Source organism: Lycium barbarum, chromosome 3, assembly GCF_019175385.1.
Source record: "Lycium barbarum isolate Lr01 chromosome 3, ASM1917538v2, whole genome shotgun sequence".
In the NCBI taxonomy this organism is placed as follows: domain Eukaryota; kingdom Viridiplantae; phylum Streptophyta; class Magnoliopsida; order Solanales; family Solanaceae; genus Lycium; species Lycium barbarum.
Window position 1 is genome coordinate 18,018,971 of NC_083339.1, and position 27,966 is coordinate 18,046,936.

A 27,966-nucleotide genomic window follows, 5' to 3' on the forward strand; every position below is an offset into this window, starting at 1 on the left:
AATCCCTCCCCTGACCCATCAACCTCCCATCTCTAAAAAAAATTAAAAAAAAAAAGGAATGAAAGCCCCTTGAGGAAGAGGGAAGGGTAAAAACTTACCCGCACTGGGTGTTTACACCAATCTCAGTTAAGTTAATCATGGATAATAAACAAATATCTAGAATACTTATTTGTTTAATAAAGAAAAAATTTAAAAAAACAAAAAAGCAAAGTTAATAGCAGAACACAATGGTCTTTGTTATTACAAATTTGTGGTTTGTTGTTGCAAATATCTGGACCAACATCCTGTTTTCATTACCAAAAATTGTACAATCTATCACATTCATTGTCTTAACTAAGTGGCTTTAGTTAAGAGAGGTGAAATACAAGTATAATAAATGAATATGATGATAAATTTTTAAAACTAACTAATCTAAGAATGGACAAAAAATTTCATGATCATACTACTAATGAAAAAATAAAAATAGTTATGGCCTTTGGGATGTGGTTAATTACCGACATAGAAGTATAAAAAAATTACAGTCAATCTACTTATTATTTAGAAGATAAGCGAAATAGCGTGAGAATATTTTATGTTATTAATTAAGATAATCTGCAAAATATACTTGGTTAACTATGGTTAAATATTAATATTTATAATTAAATAATACGACAAGTGTTATTTATTTACTTGTTGGGTGTAAACACCCAGTGGGGTTAAGGTTTTACCGGAAGAAAACAAATTCTTTAATCAACTAATGCAATAAATTACCGCTAATATATCGCCATTCATAAGTTTGAGCATATTTGTTGCATATGCGAAGCTAGAAAGAGTTTGAGCATATTTGTTGCATATGTGAAGCTAGAAAGAATGGCACTGTTATCCGGACTATATTCACCTTGCACTTGTACCCCATACAAAACCCAACAAGAACTAAAACAAATAGTTGTAAACACTACCAATACTAGAATAAACGGGGTTAAATTTATAAATTAAAAAATTTAGGTAAAATTTGAAAAAGAAAAAACAAAAGCAAGGGTTAAAAATTAGAAAGTGAAAATAGTGAAAACAAGGTTTTGGTTGTTGTCCAAATCAAGTTGTATTTGGAATTTGCATGGTCAAATACTAATTTTTAGAAAAAGTGAAAAAAATTCCGGAAAAAGTGATTAATTTTCACGGCCAAACGGGTCTTAGTGTTAATAGGATTCAGAAAAGGGACGCACTCCAAAGATATATTGTATATGATGTAGACAACCTATCCTGATGCAAGCATTAATAATTGTTTTCACGGCTTAAATCCGTGATCTATAAATCACACGTAGACAACTTTATCATTTTTCCGTTTCAGACTCTAATCTACCAAAACTTATGTTTTACTACCGTCTCTCCTTTTCCCCCCTTTTCCCCCCAAAAGGAAAAGGAATGAGATTTGTTGTTAAATTTTTCCTTCAACTAGTAATTAAAAAGAAAAAAGGTTTTAGAGTAAGTTATCTTCCTTTAAACATTCCCTCCAAGACACGAGTATTTAATTATAGTCCATTATAAGGTTCATTTCTCAAGAACAAGAGCTAAAGGGCCTGGTACTATCACTGGAATTTGAAATCTACATGTTGATGCTCACGATTTTGATAGCCATACCAAGGAACAATTCCACCCAAAAAATCATATTTTGTCTGCGCTTTTACTATATCAACTGTACTTGAACTATTAGATAATAATATTATTGTAGTTATGCGATATGTTTTTCGCATAGATTTGTAAAGTTATATGTGAGTGGACATAGAAGTTAAGAGTATTTCATCCGAAGAACTGTCAAATTAAAACTTCGCCTTTGTGAAAAAGAACAAAGAAAAGTCCTCTCTTCAGTAGGTATAAAATTTGGAGATATTTAATTTGAAGGTGTAAAACCATTTACACGCTTAATGTAGTGGATTGGCTTCAACTAGTTATCCCCTAATGTTTTAGTTACTAAATCATACTTGAAGTAGACATTTACCTGCAATTAATTTTTAGGTGACTTGATTTTACAATATTTTATATATTATGAAAGCAAAAGAAATCTGTGCTGTATTATTCTTTCTTTAATTCCTAATCTTTGTTGCCTTTTGACTCATATTTGGATAGTCAAAGGGATGGAAAACGGACAATATTATATTGGCTGATAAATTGTTTTTTCATGTAGTATTGTTTTTGGCACAGGACCATATACAAGTGAAAATTAAAAGAAAGCAAGCACATACAAAGTTATAGCAATGTAGTAGCTAAACAACTATCAGTGCGAAGTGCAAGTAAATTCCGGTATTATATGATGAATGGCTTGAATGTTTGTAGGAGTAGACGAGTTTATACACTAGAGCAGAAGAAACAAATTCACTGTCAAGCTTAACTAAAAGTTAAATACATATAACCTTCTATGATAAATGTGGATTGATCGTCCAAAAATCAGTGTACGATTTAATCATTCACAATATGTTACTCACCTAAATCGTACACTAGTACCCTTATCTTTTTATTTTGTCCGAAAGAAACACACTATATTACTTGTACTCTGGTACAAACCTTTATTGATCGAGCCCTTCATCATAGTTGTTGACTCAGTTAGTGGCAACACAGACCCAGCGCCACATGGGAGCAGGCCCGAGTTCGGGACCTTCCGAGAGGTTGGGTAGTTCTAGAATTCGGAGTTTATTAGCATGAATCCTCAAGAGTTTACTTCCATATTGTGAACCTAATGAGCAATATCAAGAGACAATTTTTTCTTTTTACGCCATCAATGCTTATAACTTAAACTCGTGAAAACAAGAAGTTTTAACCACCTTTAGTTTATAAGTTGTACTTGCACTTCGCACTAATAGTTGTTTAACTACTACATTGCTATAAATTTGGATGTGCTTGCTTTCGTTTAATTTTCACTTATATATGGTCCAGACTAAAAACCCAAATAGTATGATTTTTTTTTTTTACAGAAAAGGCTCAAATATGCCATCGAACTATCAGAAATGGCTCATTTATGCCACTCGTCAATAGTTTGGCTCATTTATGTCATCGAACTATTGGAAATAGCTCATTCATGCCATTTTTCATTAACACCGGTTTTATAATACCAGATATGACACTTGGCCACCAATTAGAGGTCCACGTTGTTTAATTTAACCAGCACAAATTAAATCCTAAATTAAACCAAAACCCGACCAACAAATTTGTGTTGGTTTAATTAAACGACGTGGACCTCTAATTGGAGGTCAAGTGTCATATCTGGTATTGTAAAACCTGCGTTATTGAAAAATGGCATGGATGAGCCATTTTCGATAGTTCGATGGCATAAATGAGCCAAACTATTGACGAGTGGCACAAATGAGTCATTTCCGATAGTTCGATGGCATATTTAAACTTTTTCCCTTTTTTTTTATCACTAACACTTAGGGATATTTGATAAAAACTTATTAGCATGGTACGTAATCAGCACATGTCCGTTTTCCATCGCTTTCACATACCCAAATATGAGTCAAAAGACACCAAAGATAGGATTTAAAGAAAGAGTAATACAGCACGGATTTCTTTTGCTTTCATGGTACCAGTGAATCTTTGTGGATTGTGGTGGTTAAAGAGGAGCCAGTACACCAGATTCTTCTAGTATTTTTGTTTTTAATTTCATTTCATCAACTCTTTTTCTTTTTTCTTTGTTCTATCTTGTTAGTATGTGTTTAGTCTTTTTTTTATTATTTCTTTCACAAGGGCTGTCTGGTAGCAACAACTTAATATTTTTCCGACACAAAGTACTTCCTTTCACAAGGTCTGTCTGTAGGAATGTCTTTTCCTTTTTGCTTTGTGTGTGTGTGTGTGTGTTTTTTTTTTTTTTTTGTCCTTGCAATTAAGAATTCTCACTTCTTAGTTCTCAATAACCAATTATATCATTGTACTTAGACCTCCTTTCTGCAATAATAATTGCTTTAACCTTTTAAATTTAACTGCTAATACAGCAGGAAGCCAGCAACAAGAATCTATAATCACACAGCAGCACTGACACTGAAGCTTCAAATAATTGGAAGAACAATGTTCCCTATAGTACACCAGCTACAAAAGTTACAAACAAAAGAAACTAATCAGTGTCCAGACTGGAACTAGCAAATTGTCCAAAAAATGAGAAGATTCACTCATTTCTGAGATTTGAAGTTCATTCAAAGTCATCCTACAAAGTAAACCATGCAGAAGACATGTTATAATTTCACCAAAAACTGCTAAAGGAATGAGGCACCACACTCTTTGAATAAAAAAATCCATCATCATTGTTGAAATTATAACATATTAAGCTTCGGATCACACCATATTCAAGAAATTGGACTCATCTAAGTTAAGAAAATTTCTAAAATACCTCCCCATAAGTGAAGGCCTAGGAAAATAATGCATTTACACTCTTTTCAACCAGAATAAAGTTTTGACCATTGACACTAACTTAATCAGGTACCCAGCTTTCATTATCCTATACTCCGTATACCAAAATAAGTTCATTAAATCAACTCAGCCTCAAAATCTTTTATATAAAGTGGCTATCGCCTACTTGTTGAAGCTGACGCTGCATCCATTATCAATTCCAAGTTATATAAATAGACATTGTTAATCATTTGAAAGATTAGAAAGGTCTGCTTGGCAAGTGAGAGGTACCACACGTTGCCCTGGTTGTTGGATTGAAGATAACCTCGATGCTGCTGTTTTCCAACCCACTTTTACACCAAGCAACGTTACTTATCTCTGTGGCTAATGTGGCCAACTCATGGCTTGAAAACGATGGAGGCTCAGCATAGTCAACAAACTCAGGCCCCAATAGTGAACTTCCATTACTTTCTTGATTGGCATTGCCACAACAGCCATGGGCGCATTGGTGAGGCACTAATCTGTCAGTGAAAGCTCCTTCAAGCAATTTGCTTATCCCAAGATCCGGTGCTTGGATAGGAGTTAGCCTCGGAGTTTGCAGTTGAGTTTCTGGGGCATTCAAAGAACCATATATGCTAAAAGCACTTATACGAGCCACAGGACGGAAGAGAGTACGAGGATCATTTGCTGCTGCATCACTCCGTTGAACTTCTCCTTGACTCTTATCCTCATAATGATTATCTTCTTGGTTTTCCTGAGAGCTAATATCTTTTCCTTCAATAGCTTTCAAAGAATTCACATCTCCGCATGATTGGGTTTCCTCAGATGATGCTTTTGACTTTTCAGCACTAACATCCTCCAGCACATTGCTGGAGTCACTTCTTAACTTACCAAGTTCAGCACAACGGCGCCTCAAAGTTGAATTCCAATGATTTTTAATGGCATTATCTGTTCTACCTGGCAAAAGCCTTGCAATTGACGCCCATTTGTTCCCATGAATAGCATGGGCCTGAAGGATAATCTGATCTTCTTCATCTGTCAAGAGTGGTGGAATTGTTAGTTTCATTCGTCAGCTACTTATATAAGCTTGAATAACAATAATTACTTCTTAGATCAGAACCTACGGGTGACACAACTGGAAACTAAGAAGTATATCTAGTTTGATGTAAACACAAAATCTTCACATAAGTATATGCAGAACTCCACATAAATGTTAACCACGGGGAAGGACCTAAGTCATCATTGCTACTTGGTCGGTATTATTAGCTTCTAGTTAACTCCACATGTATTCTTCTAAACTGCAAACTTATCTGCTATCTCACAGAGCTATGCTTTTTAGTGAAGAGTCAAAAGAAACAAAAATACTTCTTTCTTTCCATTTTGTGACCACGTTTGGCTGGGACGGAGGTAGAAAACATAAAAATGATTGTTGCAAAGTTAGTTTGCTGAAAAACATCCTCTCAAAAGCTTAAATATGAATAGTTCAATTAAGTTAAAATCCTAAAATGTGTGAAATTTGCACAGAATAGGAGCATCAACAAGGAAGACTGTCAAAAGTAATAGAGGCTGAGAAGAACCATCAAAGGCATAACACTACTCTGCATAACCTTGTTCATTAATTTGCAGCAACCTATTTGTAGTCAGTTTTAGTCTAATTATAAAATGTGTACATTTGGACGCTTACAGGGATAAAGAGATGCAAAATGAGGGGTCCTCGCTTTGCATGGATGAAGCAAAGCAACTTCGAAGAAGTGTACACTTTACGAAGCGATAAAAAAAGAAACGATAGGTTAATTGAAATTGAAGCTTTCTGCTATCTCATACTAGGATTTCTCTTCAGATATACTTTAGTCTTCTCTTCATTGTCTTTTTATACTTCCTCTAAGGTTTGCAGCGATTCCTCTTCTATTATTAATTTCTTTTCTTGTTTGGCTTCTTTAGTGTTCAGTATTGTTCTCTTCTTCAGAAAACTTCTTCTTCTTTTTCTGTGTGCAAGTCTTCTTCTTCTTCTTTTGGACTTTCACTTTTAAAACCACTGGTTTTAATCATGGCGAAGTTCTCAAAGCTGAGTGCTCTTTTATCTTCTACTCAAGAGTTATTCCATACTGTCATGATTTACATTTCTAACTTTTAGAGGACCTAGTCAGTCCATGATTCAATAACATTGAGTCTCAAGACTAGTGCAGAAACCTACTATCATATTCTAGTACAAACTTAAACTCTTCCTCTCATGGTATTACGAGCAACCTAGAGGTGGGCTACTCCTAACGATCAGTTATCTACTTCTCGAGAACGGGGGTAACAGAGTCACATGGCCAGTCACAGTGGTAAAGATACTTGGACTTGTGTATGGTGCCTAAAAGTTATAATTATCAGGACACAAGGACTAGCTGAGGATGAAAATACAATTGCAAGTTTCACCATGCACTTTTGCACTTCAGACTATATCAGCATCTCTTAGATTCTTCATTATGCTGTCTCTTGATTTAGGATTTGACAGGCAGGGTTTCTAAAAGCCACCCATGCTTTTCCACTTTAAGTTTACACCAGTACCACTGTAAAAAAGCATCACTGCACTCTTGTGTAAGGAAAAATAGAGTACAATGTTCGGACTTTGAGAAGATTTACACTCTTAACTTCTAAAATTTAACCACACTAAGTAGAGGTCTACTTTGTGTACATTTTTTTTTTTTTTTTTTTTTTTTGAGAAAGGTAATAACTACTTTGTGTACCTTGTAAACACAAAATAACACTGGATCTTTTATTTTTTCAGCTCTGTAAATATGTTTTTTGGATTTTTATCCCGCCCTATAAATATGCTATTGGGTCTATCTCCTTTCCTTTTTCTCCAACAACATGTAACCCCTTTATAGCAGAAGGAACCAAAAGAATGGAACATGGCAACAATGTATGTGGCACAAGTGATCACTTGAATGATCCCGGACTTAAACATAAATGCTTCTGGACATTGTTAACTTCATCAAGCCCTGATCCAATCCTCCCTTCAAGGTTATCTAACTTATCACTACATAATTTCCAATCTAAGATTATCAGATCTCTCAAGAGCGGTTAATACCTTATGTACTGGGATTTATTTACCTTAAGTTGAAAATTCAAACTTAAATCTCGACACAAATTAAAAATCCAAACTTTGCTCGAACTAAACATCAATACACTACAAAATCACAAGTGGAAACTACATTTCACCTAACTACACAACTATGGTGAATAACTTCTGCTCAAGATTTTACTAATCTTTGGTTGAAATTCCAAACTTTGCTTGAACTTAACATCACTTGTATACAAAATCACAAGTGGAAGCTACATTCCACCAGAATACTCAACTATGGTTAATACCTTTTGTCCGAGATTTTTATAACCTCAGCTAAAAATCCAAACTTTAATCTGGACCTTAGTTAATCCAACTTTACTTGAGCTAAACATCAAATACATTACAAAACCACTCGTAGAAACTACATTCCACCAGAATACTAAACTATGGTGAATACCTTTTGTCCGAGATTTTTATAACCTCAGCTAAAAATAATCTGGACCTCAGGGAATCCAACTTTACTGAGCTAAACATCAAATACATTACAAAATCACAAGTAGAAACTACATTTCACCGGGAATAGTCCAACTTTGGTCACTACCTTACTGTCAGGTTCAAAATCCAAACTTTACACGAACAGAACATTAATACACTACAACATCACAAGTAGAAAATACATTTCACTGGAATATTCAACATTGGTCAATACCATACTGCCAAGATTTTCTTGACCCGAAGTCGAAAATCCAAACTTTACCCGAACAGAACATCAATACACTACACAATCACAAGTAGAAACTAAATTTCACCATGAATATTCAACATTGGTCAATACCTTACTATCAAAATTTTGCTGACCCCAGCTTGAAAATCCCGACTTCACTCAAAGTAAACATCAATGCTGGACAAAATCACAAGTAGAAACTAAATTTCCATCATTTAAAATAAAGCCCCTTTTACCAAATGGTCATACACACATACTAAGGATTGTAACTTTGCTCGAACTAAACATAAATACACTACAAAATCACAAGTAGAACCTACATTTCACCGGAATATTCAACATTGGTCAATACCTTATTCTCAAGATGTTATGTTATTGACCCCAAATTCAAAATCCCAACTTCACTCAAACTAAACATCAATGCTGGACAAAATCACAAGTCGAAACTACAATTCAACGAAACATTCAACATTCATCAATACCTTACTGTCAAGATTTTATCGACCCTAGGTTCAAAATCCAAACTCTGCTTAAGCTAAGCATCAATACACAACAAAATCGCAAGAAATTAGATTTCCCCGAAATATTCAACTATGATCAAGACCTTACTGTCAAGATTTTATTGACCCCAAGCTAAGAGTCCAAATTTTGCTTGAGCTAAACATCAATACAGTACAAAATCACAAGTAGAAACTACATTCCACCAGAATATTCAACATTGGTCAATTTTTCACTCTCAAGATTTCGTTAACCCCAAATTAAAAATCCAAACTTTACTCGAAGTAAACATCAATACACTACAAAATCACAAGTAGAAAGTACATTTCATTGGGAATATCCAACTACGGTCACTACCTTACTATCAAGATTCTCTTAACCCCAAATTCAAAATCCAAACTTTACTCGAAGTAAACATCAATGCTGGACAAAGTCACAAGTAGAAACTAAATTTCCATAACTAAAATAAAACCCATTTAACCAAATAGTCGCTCTCTCTCTCTCTCTCTCTCTCTCTCTCTCTCTCTCTCTCACACACACACACACACAAAAAAAAAAAAAAAAAAAAAAAGGAACATGGCAATTGAAAGTTAATGGTAAAGGGTCAATAGCTAACTCTCAAGATTTTATTGACCCCAGTTCAAAATCCAAAATTTACTAGAACTAAACATCAACACACTACAAATTCACAAGTAGAAACCAAAATTTCCACATTAAAAACAAACCCCTTTTTAAAAAATATGGAAATTGAAAGTTACTGCCAAGATTTTATTGAACCCAGGTTAAAAATCAAAACTTTACTCAGACTAAACATCAATGCTGTACAAAGTCACAAGTAGAAACAAACTTTCCATAATTTAAAACAAACCCCTTTTACCAAACAGTCACACACACATAAAAAGAAAAAAAAAAACATGGGAATTTCAAGTTACCAGTAAAGGGTTTGCGTTTAACAGCACGATCAAGCTGATATTACAAGTAGAAACTACATTTCAACGGAAATATTCAACTATGGTTAATACCTTACTGTCAAGATTTTCTTGACCCCAGGTTCAAAATCCAAACTTTGTTTGAGCTAAACATCAATACACTACAAAATCACAAGAACTTATATTTCACCGGAATACAACTATGATCAATACCTTACTATCAAGATTTTACTAACCCCAAGTTAAAAATCCAAACTTTACTCGAACTAAACATCAATACACTACAAAATCACAAGTAGAAACCTCATTTCACCTGAATATTCAACACTGGTCTAGCTGCCAAGATTTTCTTGAACACCAAGTTAAGAATCCAAACTTTGCTTGAGCCAAACATCAATACACTACAAAATCACAAGCAACTATATTTCACCGGAATATTCAACTATAGTCAATACCAGAAGGCAAGATTTTACTTATCCCAGGTTCAAAATCCAAACTTTACTGTAACTAAACATCAATGCTGGACAAAATCAGCTATGATCATTGATCAATACCTTACTGTGAATATTTTATTGACCCCAAATTCAAGATCAAAACTTTACTCGAACCAAACATCAATGCTGGACAATTGACAAATCACAAGTAGAAAATATATTTCCATAATTAAAACTAAAACCCCAAATAGTCACACACAAACAAACAAACAAAAGAACATGAAAACTGAAAGTTACCAGTAAAGACTGCAGTAAAAAATTTACTGACCCGGAGTTAAAAATCCCAACTTCACTCAAACTAAACATCAATGCTGGAACTACAATTCACCATAACATTCGATATTCGTCAACATCTTACTATCAAGATTGTACTAACCCCACATTCAAAATCCAAACTTCACTCAAAACTAAACATCAATACAATACAAAATCACAAGTACAAAAAAAGCATAGTTACCAGTAAAGGGTTTCCTTTTAACAGAAGGATCAAGCTGATTACACCATCTTAACCTACAAGATTTGCCTGATCTGCCTGGAATTCCTCTTGCAATCAAACTCCAATTCCTAGCACCAAAATTACTAACTAAACGACTAAGTATAGAATCTTCTTCAGGTGACCATGGTCCTTTAACACGCTCTAATGTTGTTGTTGTTGTTTTCTTTCTATTTTGGTCACTTCCATCTTCTAACATTAACACTTCCTCTTCATCACCGCCATAACAACCGTTAACCGCGATGGTAACTTCTTGAATTTCCGGTGTGTCGTTTTCCATCTTTTTTTTTTTTTTTTTTTATAGTTTGTGGGGTTTTAAAATTTGAGTTTTTTTTGTGTGAGTTTGGGTAGTAGTACCCGCCTAGTGCTAACTGCAAAACAGGTGAAGGTACGTATTTTTATTATAGAGAGAGTGAAAGACAGCTAAGTCCTTCAAAATTTGTTTGCTTCATCTTTTTTACCCTTGTAGAGTTGTAAATAGCATGTCCTTAAAATGGGCTGGTCTTCTATTTTGGCCCTACAGCAACCGCACTTATGTTATGATTTTTTTTTTTGTTATGAGAGGCATAAAATGACCCTTTAACTAAACTACCCCTTTTTTTTTTGCACACGTCCTTTACGGGCTTTGAAGCCTGACTAATTCGAATTTAATTCACGTAAGACAAAATTTATATTTTTTATAATTTACAATAAGTTCAACATGTAAGACAAATGCATGTACCTCGAGATGTTGTCGAGGAACCGACAAACCTTCTCGAGCACAAGAGAGATAATTGAGAGATGTAGTTAGTCTATTTGTTCTTTTTCTAAAAAAAATGATTTCCTCCCTGATAAAAATGTATTTAATTAATAAGGTAAAACAAGTAATATCTCGTGCAAGGTAGAGGAAAGGGGGAAATACTCCCTACTAATGATTTTTTGGCTCCCAAAAGTTAAAGAGTTTGAAACCTTCAATTAAAGGTAAAGAGGTGTTGTTCATCCCACTAAAACTATATTTTTTTTTTCATTTGGTGTTCGGTATCCACATCAGATCCCGTTCAATTTGGATTCACGTCGGTAGGGCCCATTCGGGACGTAGCGCTCCCTACCAAGAATTTTTCCATACTAATGGCTCAAATCCGAGAAATCTAGTTAAGGGAAGAGCAGGCCCTTCTTCCGCAACACATCCGTCGGTGGTAAGGTACCATTAGTTTATGTCTTTGTAAAAGCCATATGGCTAAACTCAAACTCGTAATAATACAATTATTCAAATCCCTGACTTTATTTTTTCCTTTTTTTGGGGCTACTAAGATACCTTTATGGAGTAATAGTACTAGGTTATTACACATATTTAATTGTCTAGGGTCTGCAGTTTCCAAATAGTTATTTTCAAAAGAAAATATATTACTAAAGGAGATGGTAAAAATCATTATGTATTAACTATAATATTGTATTAGTTGAGCTCAAATAAAAAATACAGCCAGTAAGCATTCATATAGATGACTCTAATTTGTTTGATAATGAGGCATGGTTATTAGTGTTATAGCATCGTCTCATTAGAAATTTGGTTGTATGATTTTGCTCTCTTTTAGATTGCAAAGTTCACAGACAACTTTATTTGTATTCTTGTTTCTCAACTACTTTAGTGACAAATCCAATTAGTGAAAAGTGATAAAAAGAAATATCAGGTGCTGCACAATGTGTATTATGAGTTATGACTCTCTCAATCATCATAATTTTACTAAGTAGGCGTTTGGACATGCGATTTCATCTCATGAGATGAAATCCCAAATCATCCAAAAAGACATGATTTGGGATTTGAAATCATGATTTCAAAAAATATAAATGTAAAATTTGACTCATACGTTTATATTTTGTAAAAAAAAAAAAAGACCCATAAATTGGTAGATATATTTACCAATCATGTTTACCAACCATTTGTATTAAATATTAATCTGCAAGTTGGTAAAATATATTTACCAATCATGTTTACCACGTGGGAGGATTATATTAAAGAATAGTTACATTACTATTCATGTTAAATTTTCCTTTTTATTGAAATAATGTTTGATCAATTGATGTTGTATTTTTTAGAAAAGTCTTCTAGTAGCGTATTAATTTTATTATGAACTACGATTTACTTATTTGGTAAGATTGTATAAGAATTGGGAAAATTTTGATGGTTTTCACAACTTGTGGGGTTTTTATGTTTATAAAAAAACTGCAACATAAGAAATCCAAATTTCATGTCCAAACATGATTTCATCTTGTGATTTCATCTCATGCTTTCAAATCATGTTCAAACGGCTCGTAAGTGCTAATTTGTTATTCTTTCATATCATTGTTATTCTTTCATATCACTGTGAGAGGTCTAGCTACGCGTACATGGATACTTATGACATTCTTTTGATTGTGTGAATGTGTGATAACATTTAGATTTAATTTGAAATTTGTTGAGTCAATCATGCTTATGTAGAGATTGCATTCGATCAAAATCACAAACATGGAAAACTAGGTGAAAATAAATTGAAGCAAACAACAAGTCCCACGTAAAAGAAGAAGAATCTTTATTCAAGTCTCAGTGGAAAAAGAATCGGTACAAACATATGTCCCAGGGAAAAGTATCCCAGCAAACCCAAGGAATTAAAAATTGAATGCAAACTCTTCACAAACAACAAAGTCGTTTGTAAAAATGTACTTCATAAAAAAAACAAAAGGTGCAAAAGCAATTTAGAAAGAAGAAGGAGATGGAGCAGGAGCATCAGCAAAATCTTCAGCCGCACCACTGCTTTGCAACTCCATTGCGGCACGGTGTGGGTTGGTCCTCTGCTTGTTGCACAGGTCGGGCAAGTATACTCCTGCACATTTCACCAAATAAATTAATTGAAAAGCTCAAAATTAACGTGATACGATGAGACAGAATGTAATAAAAACAAAGATAGGAAACGAGCTATTCTGAGAGCCACTACTTAATTTAAAGCGAGAAATCTTTAAAAACAATTGTAAGAAAAGAAAAAGATTGATGAGCATGAAGTTATGAATCATAAAAGGTTATGAATCTAACTAGTTCAACCTATTGTATTTTAAGATTTTGTGTTGCAATAAAGGCATCATTTTTAGTCTTATACTTTTAAAGAACCCAGTTTTCTTCTTGATGATCCAAAAATCATGTCATGCCACAACAAGAAACACAATCTTATGAGGGTTGAAACAATTTTTTATTTAATTCATGACTTTGCATTGAATTAAGGGCTTCTTTCATTTTTGTCCTGTCCGCAAACTTAATTACGGGCGCTAGCCGAAATGTACAAAACCTATACAATGATTATGTATATTGTATGTATATTTACTTATATTTATACTTAAATATACAAAACCTATACATTTGTTGGCTGTTTTGTAAATTAGATCACCATTGGATTGTAATTATATCTTAAATTAGATATAGTTTGAATATCGAAACAATATATTTCGTTAATACAAAATATATATAGACACACACACACAGACAGTGCAAGAATTATAAGAGAGATTAAAGTTGTTACCTTCACCGGCAGCCAAGTTAAAGTAAAGGTCAACAATGTTGGGGCATTTTTGGTAGCAAGCTGGAGAGCATAGCTTGGAGGTAAACTGAGCCTCAAGCAAAGAATCAGAAGAAATTCCAACAGAGTTTCTATCAACACCACAAGCTTCCACACATTCATCTGACTCAATGTGTTCCCTCATGTTTCCAACAATAACCTCTGATGTCTTGCATGTGTACTCACTTATCCCATCTTCTGTTGTTGATTTCTCCAATAAGCACCTCTTCCCTGATGATGCAATTGAGAATGCACAAACACCATTTGGCAAATTCTCACAAATAACCTCCCCTATATTATCAACAAACGAAAAAAAAAACACAAAAATTAAGCTATAACAAGGATATGATCATCAAAATTGACTCTTTGCATGCGCAGGAAGAGAAACTGATCTAGAACGGTTCAACTGAACTCATTGTTTTCACAATTTTTAAGAAACTATGACTCTGAGTTGGCGTTTGGCCATAAATTCAAATTATTCTCACTTTGTTTGGAATTTATGAAGCTGGAGTTGTGTTTGGTTATACTTTTTGCAAGGTATAGAAGAGAGCATTTAGATTTATGAAAATGTAGTTGAAAAATAGGTCTGGAGCAATTTTTCAAATTTGGAATCCAACTCCAAGTTGAATTTCAAAATTTTATAACCAAACACTGATTTTGAAATAAAGTGAACAATTATTCCGGAAATAAGTAAATAATTCTCATGGCCAAACAAGCCCTTAAATTCTAGATTCGCCTGTGTATGAAAAAAAAAAAGAAATTAGATATATGCGCAACGTGCATGAATAGAGATAGATTGATCAAGAGAGGTTCAACTGAACTCAATGTGTTCACAATTATTAAGAAATCAATGATTCTAAATTATGAATTCACTTTTGTGTGTGAAGAAGAAAAGAAAGTTAGATATGCATAACGTGCTTGAAAAGAGATGGATCTAGAGTGATTCGACGGATTCAACTTAAATCATTATTTTCAGTCATTATAAGAAATCAAGAAGTACTCACTTTTGTATGTAGCAAGAGCTACTTGGAGGAAAAGGGAACAGGTAAAGAAAATGATCAAAGATGATTTCATTGAGGAGGCCATTTCTTCTTCTTGTTTTGGTTTTCTTTTGTTATTGTATTTTGTGTTGTTGGGATAACTAGAAGAAGAAATGGAGAAAGAAATGTTTTTTGGGGTTTGTGAGATGAGTTTGAATGAAGGGTTTCTTGACTTTATATAGGGAGTTTAGGAAGAGAGAGGAGAAATTCAAGATGTGTTATGACCTTCAAAAAACATAGAAATGCTTGGTAACCAGCCAAGTTAGTTGTTTAATTTTTCTTTGGTGAGGATTATTTTAAATATTTGATGATCTTTTTCCTTTTTATAAGTTCAAAGTTTGAACTTATAAGTCATATTAATGCACGTATCTACGCTGAATTTTGCGGATTCGACATTTTCGGACATTTTACTGGAGCCCTCGCGTTCCATTTCTCCTAATTTAATTTATATTCCTTGCCAATAAGAAATATTTCTTTGCCTGGAAAATTTCGGAGTTTTAACAGTCAACCCGTTTAATTCTAATGTGCATTTGAACCTTTTCTTTTTTTTTAAATGTAAATTTCTTTAAACTATTGTTATGAAAATTTTCAAGTATCAATAATTCACGGCCTCAAATTTGTAAGAATTCAAAATAATATGATTCAATATTCAATTAGCATTGTGTTTTTAGCGTAGAGCTGAATAAAAAATCAGTATTAAGAAATACATTGGAGTCGTTGTTGATTACATCTATACAAACATAAAATACAAAATCTTTGAAAGCAAAAGATAATAAAAGCTTAAAAGGGAAAATTCCAGAGATCCCCCTTCACGTTTTGCTTCGTTTCACTGACCTCCCCTCACGTTTCCAATGTTACGGCTACCTCCCCTATTTTAACTTTTTTGTAACAACTATTTTATTCTATTTATAACTAATAAAAAAATAATATGTTTGGACTGATTTGCTCTCCCTAAGATCATGCTCTTTGAATTAATTCTTATTTGGTCAATATCTCCTTTCTAATAAACTAAAAATAAAATAAGCGAAATTGCTCTTCAGTCTTCTCGATCAGCAGCCAAAGTTTTCTTTTTCTATTCCTCTTCAACCGTCTCCATTGTTCTCATCATATTTTCTGCAAAAAAAAAAAAAATCATTTATTACTGAATGTGTCTTCAACAAATAAATGAGTGTGTCTTCAACAAATAAAGGTAATATACTTGTAATCCTTCTTGTAAGTAAATATGTCAAAGTGCTCCTCATGTTTTTGCTTCTGGAATTAAGTATTCTGGACTAGTTGTTCTTTCTCTTACCAGAATTCAATACAATGTGTTAGATGTATATATGATAGACTAATTTTTGTTATTTTTATTCATCTTTTTCAATGGGTTGTATTTGCTGTAGGATGTCAGTTCTCGGTGGCTATCATGATATTTACCTATTTTTTAATATGTAAAATTTAGTTTCAAAGTTTTTTCAATATATTTTTATCCTATTTTTAATCAATTCTCCAAAAATTTAAAACATGTTGATGAAGAGACAAAAAAAGATCAAAACACTGGAACGGGTGAACAATCCATGGTGTTCCTTTTTAATATTCCTAAGAAATAACTTAAAGGAGATATTGACCAAATAAGAATTTATTAATAGAGCATGATCTTAGGGAGGGCAAATTAGTCCAGACATATTTTTTTTATTAGTAATAAATAGAATAACATAGTTGTTATAAAAAAGTTAAAATAGGGAAGGTAGCCGTAATATTGGAAACGTGAGGAGAGATCAGTGAAACGAAGCAAAATGTGAGAGGAGGTCTTTGAAATTTTCCCAAGCTTAAAACATGGAATGAGGAATTCGGTTAGTATAAAGAGGTGTGATGACCATAATGTGGGGGCACGATCAAAACCAAATACTCCATATTTAAAAAAAAAATGTCAGGATATGATTATGAATTTGGCTAATTAGAGAGAAAGGGAGGAAAATAAGAGGAACTATCGGAAAGTTCAAAATTTTGATAAGGAAGTATTTGTTATTCTATCTATCGTTAGGACCTTACTTTAGTTGATAAAAAGTTCAAAATAAATCTCAAAAATTAAAAGATTCAAGTTCAAATATTTCTTTATTTCTTATTTCTTATTTCTTGTTTCTTAATCCATTGATACTTTATTTTAAAAAAATAGGATTTTCGAGATAAAAATTTGTTTGATTGGTACATGGTCGGGCTAAGCCGCTACCTACTTTAAAATTCAATTTATAAGACTAATGTTATGTTGTCATGATTCTTTGTCTAAGTCGACTACAATAGGTTAGCTACTTTTAACTGTAGTTACATTTAATTTTTCATGTTATTATTTGTAACACGTTTTCTTCTCTTGCCTTCTAATTGACTGCTTGACGCCTAACACCAAAGACGTGTATTGATGTCTGCGTGTTGAAAGATTCAATATGTCCTTATTAGGAAACTTCTACAGAGAATCATGGACAAATAGAGGAAGGCAGATTATTCTTGGACCTTAAGAAACAGATTAATTAATTATAAACAGATGTTAGAAAATTGAGAGTATGCATGCATTGACAGACCAATAAAAAATTTACGTGTTACATTGTTGGTTTCGTTGTTCACATCTTGACATCTACGTCATAACTTATTGGTGAAATTTCATTATGAAAAATATAACCTACGCTTGTGTGGGAATGTATCAATGGATATATGTGCTCCAATTACAACTGTACAGAGAATTACTATAATGTCATAAAACAAACATTAAAAAGCAAGAAGTACTGTGATAACACAAGCATTTGAAAATTATCTCATTAGTATATTAATTAACATATATGAAGAGAGATTCGTACTGCAGTAATATTGAAACATAATTGTAGTAAAGTGTACATATTCTAGTGTCACAGCGATTTCTTCAAGAAAGAAAGCATCGCGACCGGAACAATTAAAGACCTATCTCTAATACCAATATAAGATTTAATTCAGCAATAGGGACAACGATTGTGTACCTATTAACAACAGCGAAAATTTTATAGAACCTGTATCAAAAAATTACTTCAAGCCGACTTCGTCTCTTGTGAAAATATTATCCTGTTCACGAATTAGATGTTCTTTTCAGGGGTGGCTCGACTATAAAGCCAATAAAACAATCTCTTGGGGGCCCATTTTTTCCTTAAAGAAATATTTTATATATAAAAGTTTTTCAAAATTAAAATTGATAGAATTTTATCTAAGATCAACAATGTCTCAAGAAAGATTGACTAGAACAGCAATATTATCAACCAAAAAGATATTGTTAGAACAAATTGATTATGAAACAGTAATCAATAACTTCGCATCTAAAAAAGCTAGAAGAGTGGACTTTAAATAAAAATATATATGATGATCTTTGCTTTAAAAAATAACAAGGTAATGTGCCCGCGCATAGATGACTTCATTAAACTTACAAATTTAAATGTTACAAATAAGAAGAAAAAATCTAAAGATATTAAGAACATTCTAATTAGAAAATTTAACGTCGTTAATATATCTCAAGAACTTCTAATGAAAAATTGCAAAAGTCTTACATATGTTCTCTAAATTTTCGGATTGTAATATTTGTTAGCACCGTTTTTTTTTTGCTTTTGTGTACATAAAAAGTACACAATAAATTTGCTTCCGATAAAATACTCCAGGAAATATTAACAAAGGAATGAAATTTTTAACTCATAGAAGTTAATTATCAATCACAATTCACATGCAATTCACTTGAAAAAAAAAAAAAGGATAATCTTTAGCAGAACCCTCTTGAACTTAGGCGACCAAAGGAATTAACATATCAGCAAGATACATTTTAATATTGATGGAGTGTGTTCATCTCACAGGTGCGCAGAGGTAGTAAATGTCTTGTATAATCTCGGAGAGTTTTGTCAGAATATAGTTGAAGAATATCATAAACTGACCAAAAATTATAGATCCAATAGCATTATGATATTGAATTGTGAATTTGTGCTGATGAATGGCCATACAAAATTTCAAATAAAATGGTCATTAGCCCTCTCAAACAGACGCATTTGTATTGTGCTCCATCATGCAACAAAAGTCTCCATTATATACATAATCTAAAGAAATGAGAAGACAAATATACAACCCAGAGGCAGAGTTTAACATATGTCACATAAGTCTTTGTTTTCAGATTTCACTATTTGGCAACACACTTTACTCATTGAAACACCAGCAAGATCAGTCATACTCCCTATGTTGTATTTTGTACTTAACACATTGTTATCCAATTGATTATTGGGATCTCGTTCTCTTCTGTCGTTTTTTTGTCTTCTCCACGGAGCTTCAATGCATATTCCAAGCTCCACAAAACTTCTTCCATAGTCGGTCGATCTGCACCATATTCAGCCAAGCATTTCTCAGCAATGTTTACAAATTATTCATCAAGGATTTTGGTGTTTTCTCGCTGGGAATCCTAATATCAACAATTGCTTATGATTCTCCTGTCATTAAATATTTTATCACACGTTCAACATGTTTACCGATTCCTTGGGAGAGTGAGATCATAACAGGCCTGTCACAAAGGACTTCAAACATTACAACCTCAAAGGAATAAACATATGCTTTCTCAGTTAATAGTTGCCTTGTCAAATACTCCTGATAAAGATATCTGAAACTTTCTTTCACTGCAATACGAACATGTGTTTGATCAATTTCCGGACCAATTTTTTATCATCCAAAATCAAAAAATTTAGCCCGGAGATTTTCGTCAAGCAGTATGTTCAAAGACTTGACATGCCGGTGGATAATTGTCCTATGAAAACCAGTATGAAGATAGTAAAGTCCTTTTGTTGATCCTATGCAAATTTCATGCCTTTGTGTCCAATCCAAATTCGGAACGTCGTCTGATCCATAAGATGACCTTAAGAGTTCCATTCTCCAAGTACCTAGCTGGAAGCACATTTCACCAGATCACTGTAGTCGATGAATGTAACCGTTGCATAAAATGTGGAAATTTCATCATTTTCCTTCACAATGAAGATCATGAGTGTTAGTCAAATAAATACCAAAGACAAAATTCACTTTTAAAGCATTTAAACCAAGTAAAGCCATAAATATGTTTGCAAAATCTAGATACTAGATTAAGACATAACAAAAGGATATGAGAAGTAATTGAAGCCATTTCCCACATGCTTTCCAAATTTACTGTAGAAAATCAAAGTTACTTGGAGGCCATCTATTACTAAAATGGTTGTAAAGTATAGACTGTCAGGCTTTCTCTTTGAATATATATACATTTAACAGGTAATAGAATATTAGTATCTTATAACCGGTAATAATGCATTAATAGTTATACATTCATCTTTTATACTTTTGATGATAGTGTATACAAATTAATATGTCATCTATAAGCACTTGACAATGAAAGTCAAACCTCCAAAAAATGAAAGCTTGTAGGAATTCTACTTCAACCAATATTTCCTCAGGATTCAACCTGCAAAACCCACGTATCCTACATACCAATCAGCATCCATAAATTGATATATTTTCAGTAGTTATCGAATTAAGGAAACGACTTTCAGTTAACCTTTAGAGTACAAACTGCTATAATTTTTCTTGAAAGGTAAAAGATCGGTATAATTTATACTCTCATAGTTAGCATACATCTTATTCGAAAGTTCACTTCATGGAAATTCAACATTTAGTAGTCCAAAAATAGGAATGGGAAGCTTATTCACAGCCTTCGCCTTCTTCTTTGTGAGAAGATTTATTCGACGTTGGCTTCTTCTGACCATTTCTTCTCTACTTATAATTATTCAATATACCAAACAACAGATAATCAATGCACCATACATGTAATACAAAAACCCTAAGATTAAAATATAACAAACGCAGCAGACAATAAAAATATTTCTCCCCTAAATCGCTGAAAGAGCAAATGAACATAGTACTACTCTATGTCATGCATAATGTTAATTGGATGACCAAATCTGAAGAGGAGGCACCAAGTAGAATATCTAGAAAATAAACAATGAATACTTAGAAAGATAATTAAAAAAAAAAAAAAAGACTTTATATAGAGCCCCTCTATGGAGAAAGAAAGCAATTCAATTTTCTTGAATCTTGTCCGCACTGTAACGTGAACACAAAGTTATAAGATATCAGAATTAATTCGACTTTTGCCGTTCAAACTTAGCTTGACATGTCTAAGAACTTTATTATATAGAGGAAGGGAGAAAGAACTGAAATGTAATTGGAGTTGTATCTAAACACTCTCGGCTTAAAGGAACAAAAGCAAAAAAAAAAAAATGAAAATTCAAGTTTGAAAGGCTCTTTTTCCTGTAATTTAAAAAAAGCTATTGTTTTGAAGAAGAATAAGCATTCAACTTTTAAAAGGCCCTTTTTCCTGTATTTAAGAACAAAGGTATTGCTTTGAAGAATAATTATTGTACAAAGTACAAACCTTTCATGTTATAAACAACCTTCTTTATTGTTATTAATTATGCAACCATGATAAGATATTTATACTTTTATTTTGAAAGAGGTTTTTTTTTTTTTTTAATAAATTCATTTCCGAAAAGAGGGTTCAATGATTATAAAAAAGGAAATTGCTTGCAGACCCTTACACTTTTATTTTGAAAGAGGGTTCTTAAATTCAATTTTTTAAGAATTAGATGTACTAAAGAGCAATTGAATCAAGGGAGATAAGCACCAACCTTTATAGTGAAAACTTAAACAAAATTCCATAAAAGCTAACAATTCTTGCAATAGGGTTTTCATTTCCAATACTGCAAGGTAAAAAAAAAATAGAATTAAGAGACACGTTCTCAAAACTAAAATGCGAATTCTTCGAACAATGCTAAATTTAGAAATTGTACCAAAACAATTTAGCTTTTTGCCAATTTCTGATGGACTGATATATACTGATTATACTAAATCAGTTAACTCACTGATAGATTAATAAAGGAAGACATTACTAAATCAACAAATTCAGCAAATTAAAATAGGAGTTTATTTTTCCCACAATGCAAGTAACCGTAAAACTGGGGGAAAACACCATTTGTAGTTAATCATAATAGACAAATACAGAGTTAATCCCAGTACACCAACAAATAAATTGAAAATTTGAAGAAACAGATGTATAGACAACAAAAAAAACCAACTGAGGATAACTTTAGTACTAGCTTAAAGTTAAGAAAAAGGAAAAAATTCAATGTAAAATTGGCAATTAGGGCATCAATGCCACTTGAATACTCAAATAGAGATGTAAAAGAGACGAATAAATCAACTTTAGAGTCTAAATTTTCATTTTCCAGAGGTGTGACAAATCAAAACATTTGAGAAAAGATTTTGAAAATTGATCCAAAGAATTCACTTATGTGGTTTCACTGAAATCTCTGCAGCCTTGGGTCAATAAGTTCGGTTCATTTCTTCTCTATGCTCCATAGTTGAATTTCATTGTGAAAAGAGATGGAGAGGAGCCCCTAATCAAAATAAGAGGTGTAGTTTGGAAGACAAAGAGGTGCGAGAAGTTGGAAACAATGCGAGAAGTAGTTATTGGAACTTCTCTTGATCCCATTACATACCCACGTAAAGAATAGTGCATGAGTTATAGTGTGGGGTAACTTTCTGCAGGTTTATCTCTTATAAACGGATCGGGCCAGTCCGCAATCCACATGGGCCACTTAATATGCAATAACAAGTATATATGTTTGTATTGAAACTTTAAAAGCATATATGTTTATATTACATTTATATCATTATTAAATTTTATGGAGTGATAGTTATTAATATTAGTTATCAGTGCATCGAAAGTAATAATCTTGTAATAAATTCTTTTCAATCCATTGACCCTTTTAGTTGTTTGATTGATTAGAGTTGTTTTCTTGGAGTATTTTTAATGAGATTTTGAGAAGGGAAAATTTGTATGGATAAAGAGATAGAAACTTAATTAGAATCATAAAGCTATGCAGACAATAATTATGATCAATTTGGATAAAAATCTTGAAAATAGGATTGCAAATTTGGATAGGGATTTCTGACTGATGAATAGAATATGTCATTTGGATAAATTTGAAGATGGTAAAATTGGTGAATTATCACTTATCTAAAAGTTAAAGAAGGGGTCGGTCAGTCCTCTTTTGATTGAGTTTGTATTTATAAGATTTTAAAAAAAGGTTTAAATATAGCATAAAACAGTATCATTCATCGGAAGGTTGGGTTTTGGGGCTTGTGACTTTTGTGTTGGGGTGAAAGTTTTATGATTTTTCTGTTAGAAATATAGTTACGTGACTTTGATGAAAAAAAGTTATAGTTAGGTGACCATTTATGAAATTTTGTCTAACCAAAATGCAATCAGATTCAGAACTTCTACCAATTTGGTTATTGGACACCTTTTACCATTTTAGTCATATAGAAGATAATATTGAACAAATGACCTTCTTTGAGGCCACCATTTAAATTTTGTTTTCTGTTAGTTCAATAGGCTAAATTTATTTGCAAAAAGATAAATTCATCTAAGCTATTTCTAAAGTGAAATCTAACCTGCTACGTTAGTGTAAAAATTTCACTTGGTATTCTATTTGAATACCGTTATTTAATCTATACCCGGTTTTTTTAAAAAAAAAAATTACATGTTTCGGTATAATTTCAAACATGAGGTGTCTGAAATTTCATATGACTGCATGTCAAGCATAAATGCCTGAATTTCAGCCATATAAAACTTACAGCCTTGTGAAGACTAACTTCAGAAACGCATGTTTGAAGTTGTTTCAAAGTAGGTAGACTTGCAAAAATTTATAAACCTAAGACATAACTTAAACAGTTGCACCAAAATCGAATATATGTACGTATGCAAATAATTCGATAATGTTCCAAGCTCAAACCAATGTGTCACAATCCTTTTAATGGGCTAACACCAATGGGCTAACCGGTTCATTTTATTAATCCGAAATACACCATGCAAGTTGTGTCACAACTCTCCAAGAATATACCCCAAATTCTTAGCCCAGATGATGTCATTTATAGATTTCCAAAGCTTAACCACAAATGAAAGAAAAAGATTTACATGGAGTAGGATAAGTGGGACCCCCTTAAAAGAAATCTTCTACCAGCCTTACACTTTCCACCCCATAATTGCCAACACAATCTATTGAATCTAAGACCACCCCACTCACCCACCCTACCCCAAGAAACTACCAATGAGCCTCAAAAAACAATTCTTTTGGAATAAATATTACACAATGAACTTTTAAGTGAGAAAATTTATTGATTTCAAGAAAAGGGAATTCCAAGAATAACACAATGGCAGCATCATCAGCAACAGCAACAGCAACAACTTCATTCTTATGTGCTGCAGACAAAAAGACTCCTTTTTTATGTTCTCTAGACAAAAAGACTCCATTTTTATGCCCAAAAAACAGCACAAAGAAAAGGTCATCATTTCATGGAGGAGTTAAGTGCATGGCAATAGAGACAGCTGCAGGTGTTACAGAAACCAAGAAAAGGAGTGGTTATGAGCTGCAAACTTTAACAAGCTGGCTATTAAGGCAAGAACAAGCTGGGGTTATTGATGCTGAACTTACCATAGTTATGTCAAGCATTTCAATGGCTTGTAAACAGATTGCTTCCTTGGTCCAGCGATCTGGCATTTCTAACCTTACTGGAGTTCAAGGTGCTGTCAATATCCAAGGAGAAGATCAAAAGAAGCTTGATGTTGTCTCTAATGAGGTTTGTATGTCACCATAGTACTCTGTCTATGTGAAGTTATTTACATGAGTTTAACTTCTATATACCGACTATCAAGTCACCTAACAAGAAGTGAATTAGTAATCTAGAAAGTGAGGTAGGTTATTTGTTACAACAGATTAAAATATATTCATAGTGTAAGGATTGTGTACAATATCAGTGTATATAACTGACATCCTATATGGAGTTAAGTTATATACATTGATGGTGTATAGAATCTTTACGCTATCAGTGTAATTTAACCGGCTATAGCAGGTCCTTATTCTATTTTCCAGGTTAGTGTATCAGGTTTACTACGAGACATTGTATATACTCTTATAGGTCAATTTAACCAGATGGTTTAAAATAAGGATAATTACATTTTTGGACCCTTCAAAAAAATAATAGCTAGCAACTGTATGGTTTTGTATATTAAGTATAAATATACATATAACATACATATTGTATACACAAGATATACATGTAATATACATATAATACATCATCAGTATATAGGCATTGTATATTTTGGCAAGCGACCGTAATTAATTTTGGCTGACGGGCCAAAAATTTAAAAAATCCCTTTAAATTATATGTGTTGTCAATGCACAGAACTTAAGCTCATAGAACATTAATTGTATGACATTAATGTGCTGCGTTTCTCAAAGTTGAGTGTTTTTTGATGGATTGAACAGGTTTTCTCCAATTGTCTAAGGTCGAGTGGAAGGACCGGGATTATAGCATCAGAGGAAGAGGATGTACCAGTGGCAGTGGAAGAGAGTTACTCAGGCAACTATATTGTGGTGTTTGACCCTCTTGATGGATCATCAAACATTGATGCTGCTGTGTCTACTGGTTCTATCTTTGGAATATACAGCCCGAATGATGAGTGCCTCGCTGATCTTGGAGATGATACTGAGGTAATCACCAAATTAGATAGCCTTCCTTTGCCTCCAAAAGAGAACTCTAAGGGGTTATTTGATAGGGTTTATAAGAATAGTACTGAATAGGATGTATTAGTAATCTTATGTTGGCATTAGTTTTTATAGACTGGTTGCTTTGTTTTATTAAATAACATGCATTGCATAATTTCTAAATAGTACTGAATAGGGTGTATTAGAACAGGAACCGTACTGGTATTGTTAATGTCATGGTTTACTATATGTAAGAATAGTACTAACTAGGGTGTCTAACTAAATACAGTTATACATAGGTTGAAAACACTACCAAAAAGATAATATACTAGTATTTTTATCTCTAATACCTCCTACCAAACGACCCCTAAATAGCTACATTTTGACTTGTGACAATGTGTTGTCTTTAACACATAATGGACAGAGAATAGGACCATTTACTGCTATGCTTCTTATATCTGTGTGATGTTTTGAATAGTCGATTGGACCTTTGATGCATATATTTTTCCAGTGTAGTTGTGAGTTTGGCATTAGACAAAATCCATTCGTTACATGTAAATAGCTAACCACCGATACACCAAATATTTGTCCAATATTGCAGCTTGGCAATGTGATGCAGAAGTGCATCGTGAATGTATGCCAACCAGGGAGCAACCTTCTTGCAGCAGGCTACTGCATGTACTCGAGCTCTGTGATTTTTGTACTCACTTTGGGAAATGGTGTTTTTTCCTTTAACTTGGATCCAATGTATGGAGAATTCGTTCTGACCCAAGAAAACGTCCAAATACCAAAGGCTGGAAAGATATATTCGTTCAATGAAGGAAACTACCAGCTCTGGGATGACAAGTTGAAGAAATATATTGATGACTTGAAGGACCCTGGCCCTAGTGGGAAGCCTTACTCCGCAAGGTACATTGGTAGTTTGGTTGGTGACTTCCATCGGACTCTTCTATATGGTGGCATTTATGGCTATCCTAGAGACAAAAAGAGTAAGAATGGAAAGTTGAGGCTTTTGTACGAGTGTGCCCCCATGAGCTTCATTGTGGAACAAGCTGGTGGCAAAGGATCCGATGGACACCAAAGAGTTCTCGATATCCAACCAACTGAGGTAAGAACGTGATAACTGATAAATATGTAACCAATAAGCGTTTATCAATCAGTTAATTTGGTGTTTCTTTGGTCTGTAACTTGGCAGATCCACCAACGGGTTCCATTGTACATTGGAAGCACAGAAGAGGTTGAAAAATTGGAGAAGTACTTGTCTTAATTCAGAAATCAAGGTGAAAGTGGAAATCAAGTTTGTGTTGATCTGACCACTTTCAGATCATTCTGTAAGCAAGACAAGACTGTGAATTTGTAACACTCTTAAAGAAATTCTTTTCACGAGTAATTATAGGTTATTGAAAAGCTTTGCAGTGATTCAATTCATAAAACAATGTAAAGGTTTTTCCACTATGCCTTAAATCTGCCATCCTCTTTCTTAAAGTGGTCGTTCTCTTTTTGTTATTTCTGTTGGGGAATAAACGGATAAATGGACCAATACAGATTACCAGCAACTCAACTAACTTCATACTCTGAAACATTGTAAATTACAAGACTAACAAAAGAAGGGATGAATCCTGAGGAGCTTAGACCAAGAAGCTGCAGTAACCAAGCACTGAACTTGGTTTTGTATGAATGCAAGTTGAAGCCCATTTTAACAAAAACCATGACAAAGTCCATCATAGTTCTGAAAATTATCGTCTGCTGGTTTTTTTATCATTCAAGTTCCATTCGAGTTCAATAATTCATCCATCTATTTCTAATAAAAAGCATTTCTTGACACTGTTGATAGATCTGATACACGGATACTGTCTTAACCAGTGGCTTCATTTTCAGACTCTGGTACCAGATGAGAACTGTCTTTTAAACATTGATGATGATTACACATCATTTCGGCACAAATTTAAAGAGGAAAGCAAATCACCCACAAAAATTTGAAAGGCATTGTCGTTAAGAGTGATAATTTCAATTTTACCAAGCCAAAATTGGAGTGCTTAGTGAGCAAGTGCCTGCCAGGGAGCAATTTAGTAGCAGCAGAGCAATCTTTATTCAAGTTCAGGGGTCTACACACTCGCTGTATGAAAATGAATGTATGCATTTACATGATCCAACATATGTAGACTTTGTTTTGCACATTAAGATATTTAAATGCCAAAAGGCTGGATAATTTGGTTTGTTTCTAACCC

General features: G+C 33.2%; 3 protein-coding genes across 3 annotated transcripts; 1 reads left to right on the plus strand and 2 right to left on the minus strand.

Annotated features, from left to right (window-relative positions):
• Positions 1–4,215: 4,215 nt before the first annotated feature.
• On the minus strand, positions 4,216–10,985 carry LOC132630618 (transcription factor MYB1). Its single transcript, XM_060346183.1, has 2 exons — positions 10,505–10,985; positions 4,216–5,385 (listed from the first exon to the last, which is right to left on the minus strand). Exons 1-2 carry the CDS (start codon positions 10,818–10,820, stop codon positions 4,610–4,612), a joined length of 1,092 nt encoding a protein of 363 aa, XP_060202166.1. The 5' UTR covers positions 10,821–10,985; the 3' UTR covers positions 4,216–4,609.
• A 2,084-nt stretch (positions 10,986–13,069) lies between these two features.
• LOC132633784 (uncharacterized) lies at positions 13,070–15,306 on the minus strand. Its single transcript, XM_060350249.1, has 3 exons — positions 15,105–15,306; positions 14,065–14,391; positions 13,070–13,377 (listed from the first exon to the last, which is right to left on the minus strand). Exons 1-3 carry the CDS (start codon positions 15,184–15,186, stop codon positions 13,250–13,252), a joined length of 537 nt encoding a protein of 178 aa, XP_060206232.1. The 5' UTR covers positions 15,187–15,306; the 3' UTR covers positions 13,070–13,249.
• Positions 15,307–24,244: 8,938 nt separating this feature from the next.
• Positions 24,245–27,223, plus strand: LOC132630619 (fructose-1,6-bisphosphatase, chloroplastic). Its single transcript, XM_060346184.1, has 4 exons — positions 24,245–24,827; positions 25,520–25,744; positions 26,340–26,846; positions 26,934–27,223. The coding sequence occupies exons 1-4, from the start codon at positions 24,402–24,404 to the stop codon at positions 27,003–27,005; spliced, it is 1,230 nt and encodes a 409-aa protein (XP_060202167.1). The 5' UTR covers positions 24,245–24,401; the 3' UTR covers positions 27,006–27,223.
• The last annotated feature ends 743 nt before the right edge of the window (positions 27,224–27,966 follow it).

Excerpts from the sequence above, each read along its gene's own strand:
- LOC132630618 (XM_060346183.1), bottom strand. The coding sequence starts at position 10,820 with ATGGAAAACGACACACCGGAAATTCAAGAAGTTACCATCGCGGTTAAC. Across the intron at positions 5,386-10,504 it reads TAAAAGGAAACCCTTTACTG|ATGAAGAAGATCAGATTATC; the intron begins GTAACTATGCTT and ends CACTCTTGACAG.
- LOC132633784 (XM_060350249.1), bottom strand. The coding sequence starts at position 15,186 with ATGGCCTCCTCAATGAAATCATCTTTGATCATTTTCTTTACCTGTTCC. Across the intron at positions 14,392-15,104 it reads AGCTCTTGCTACATACAAAA|GGGAGGTTATTTGTGAGAAT; the intron begins GTGAGTACTTCT and ends TTGATAATATAG. Across the intron at positions 13,378-14,064 it reads TAACTTGGCTGCCGGTGAAG|GAGTATACTTGCCCGACCTG; the intron begins GTAACAACTTTA and ends TGAAATGTGCAG.
- LOC132630619 (XM_060346184.1), top strand. The coding sequence starts at position 24,402 with ATGGCAGCATCATCAGCAACAGCAACAGCAACAACTTCATTCTTATGT. Across the intron at positions 24,828-25,519 it reads TTGATGTTGTCTCTAATGAG|GTTTTCTCCAATTGTCTAAG; the intron begins GTTTGTATGTCA and ends TGGATTGAACAG. Across the intron at positions 26,847-26,933 it reads TCGATATCCAACCAACTGAG|ATCCACCAACGGGTTCCATT; the intron begins GTAAGAACGTGA and ends GTAACTTGGCAG.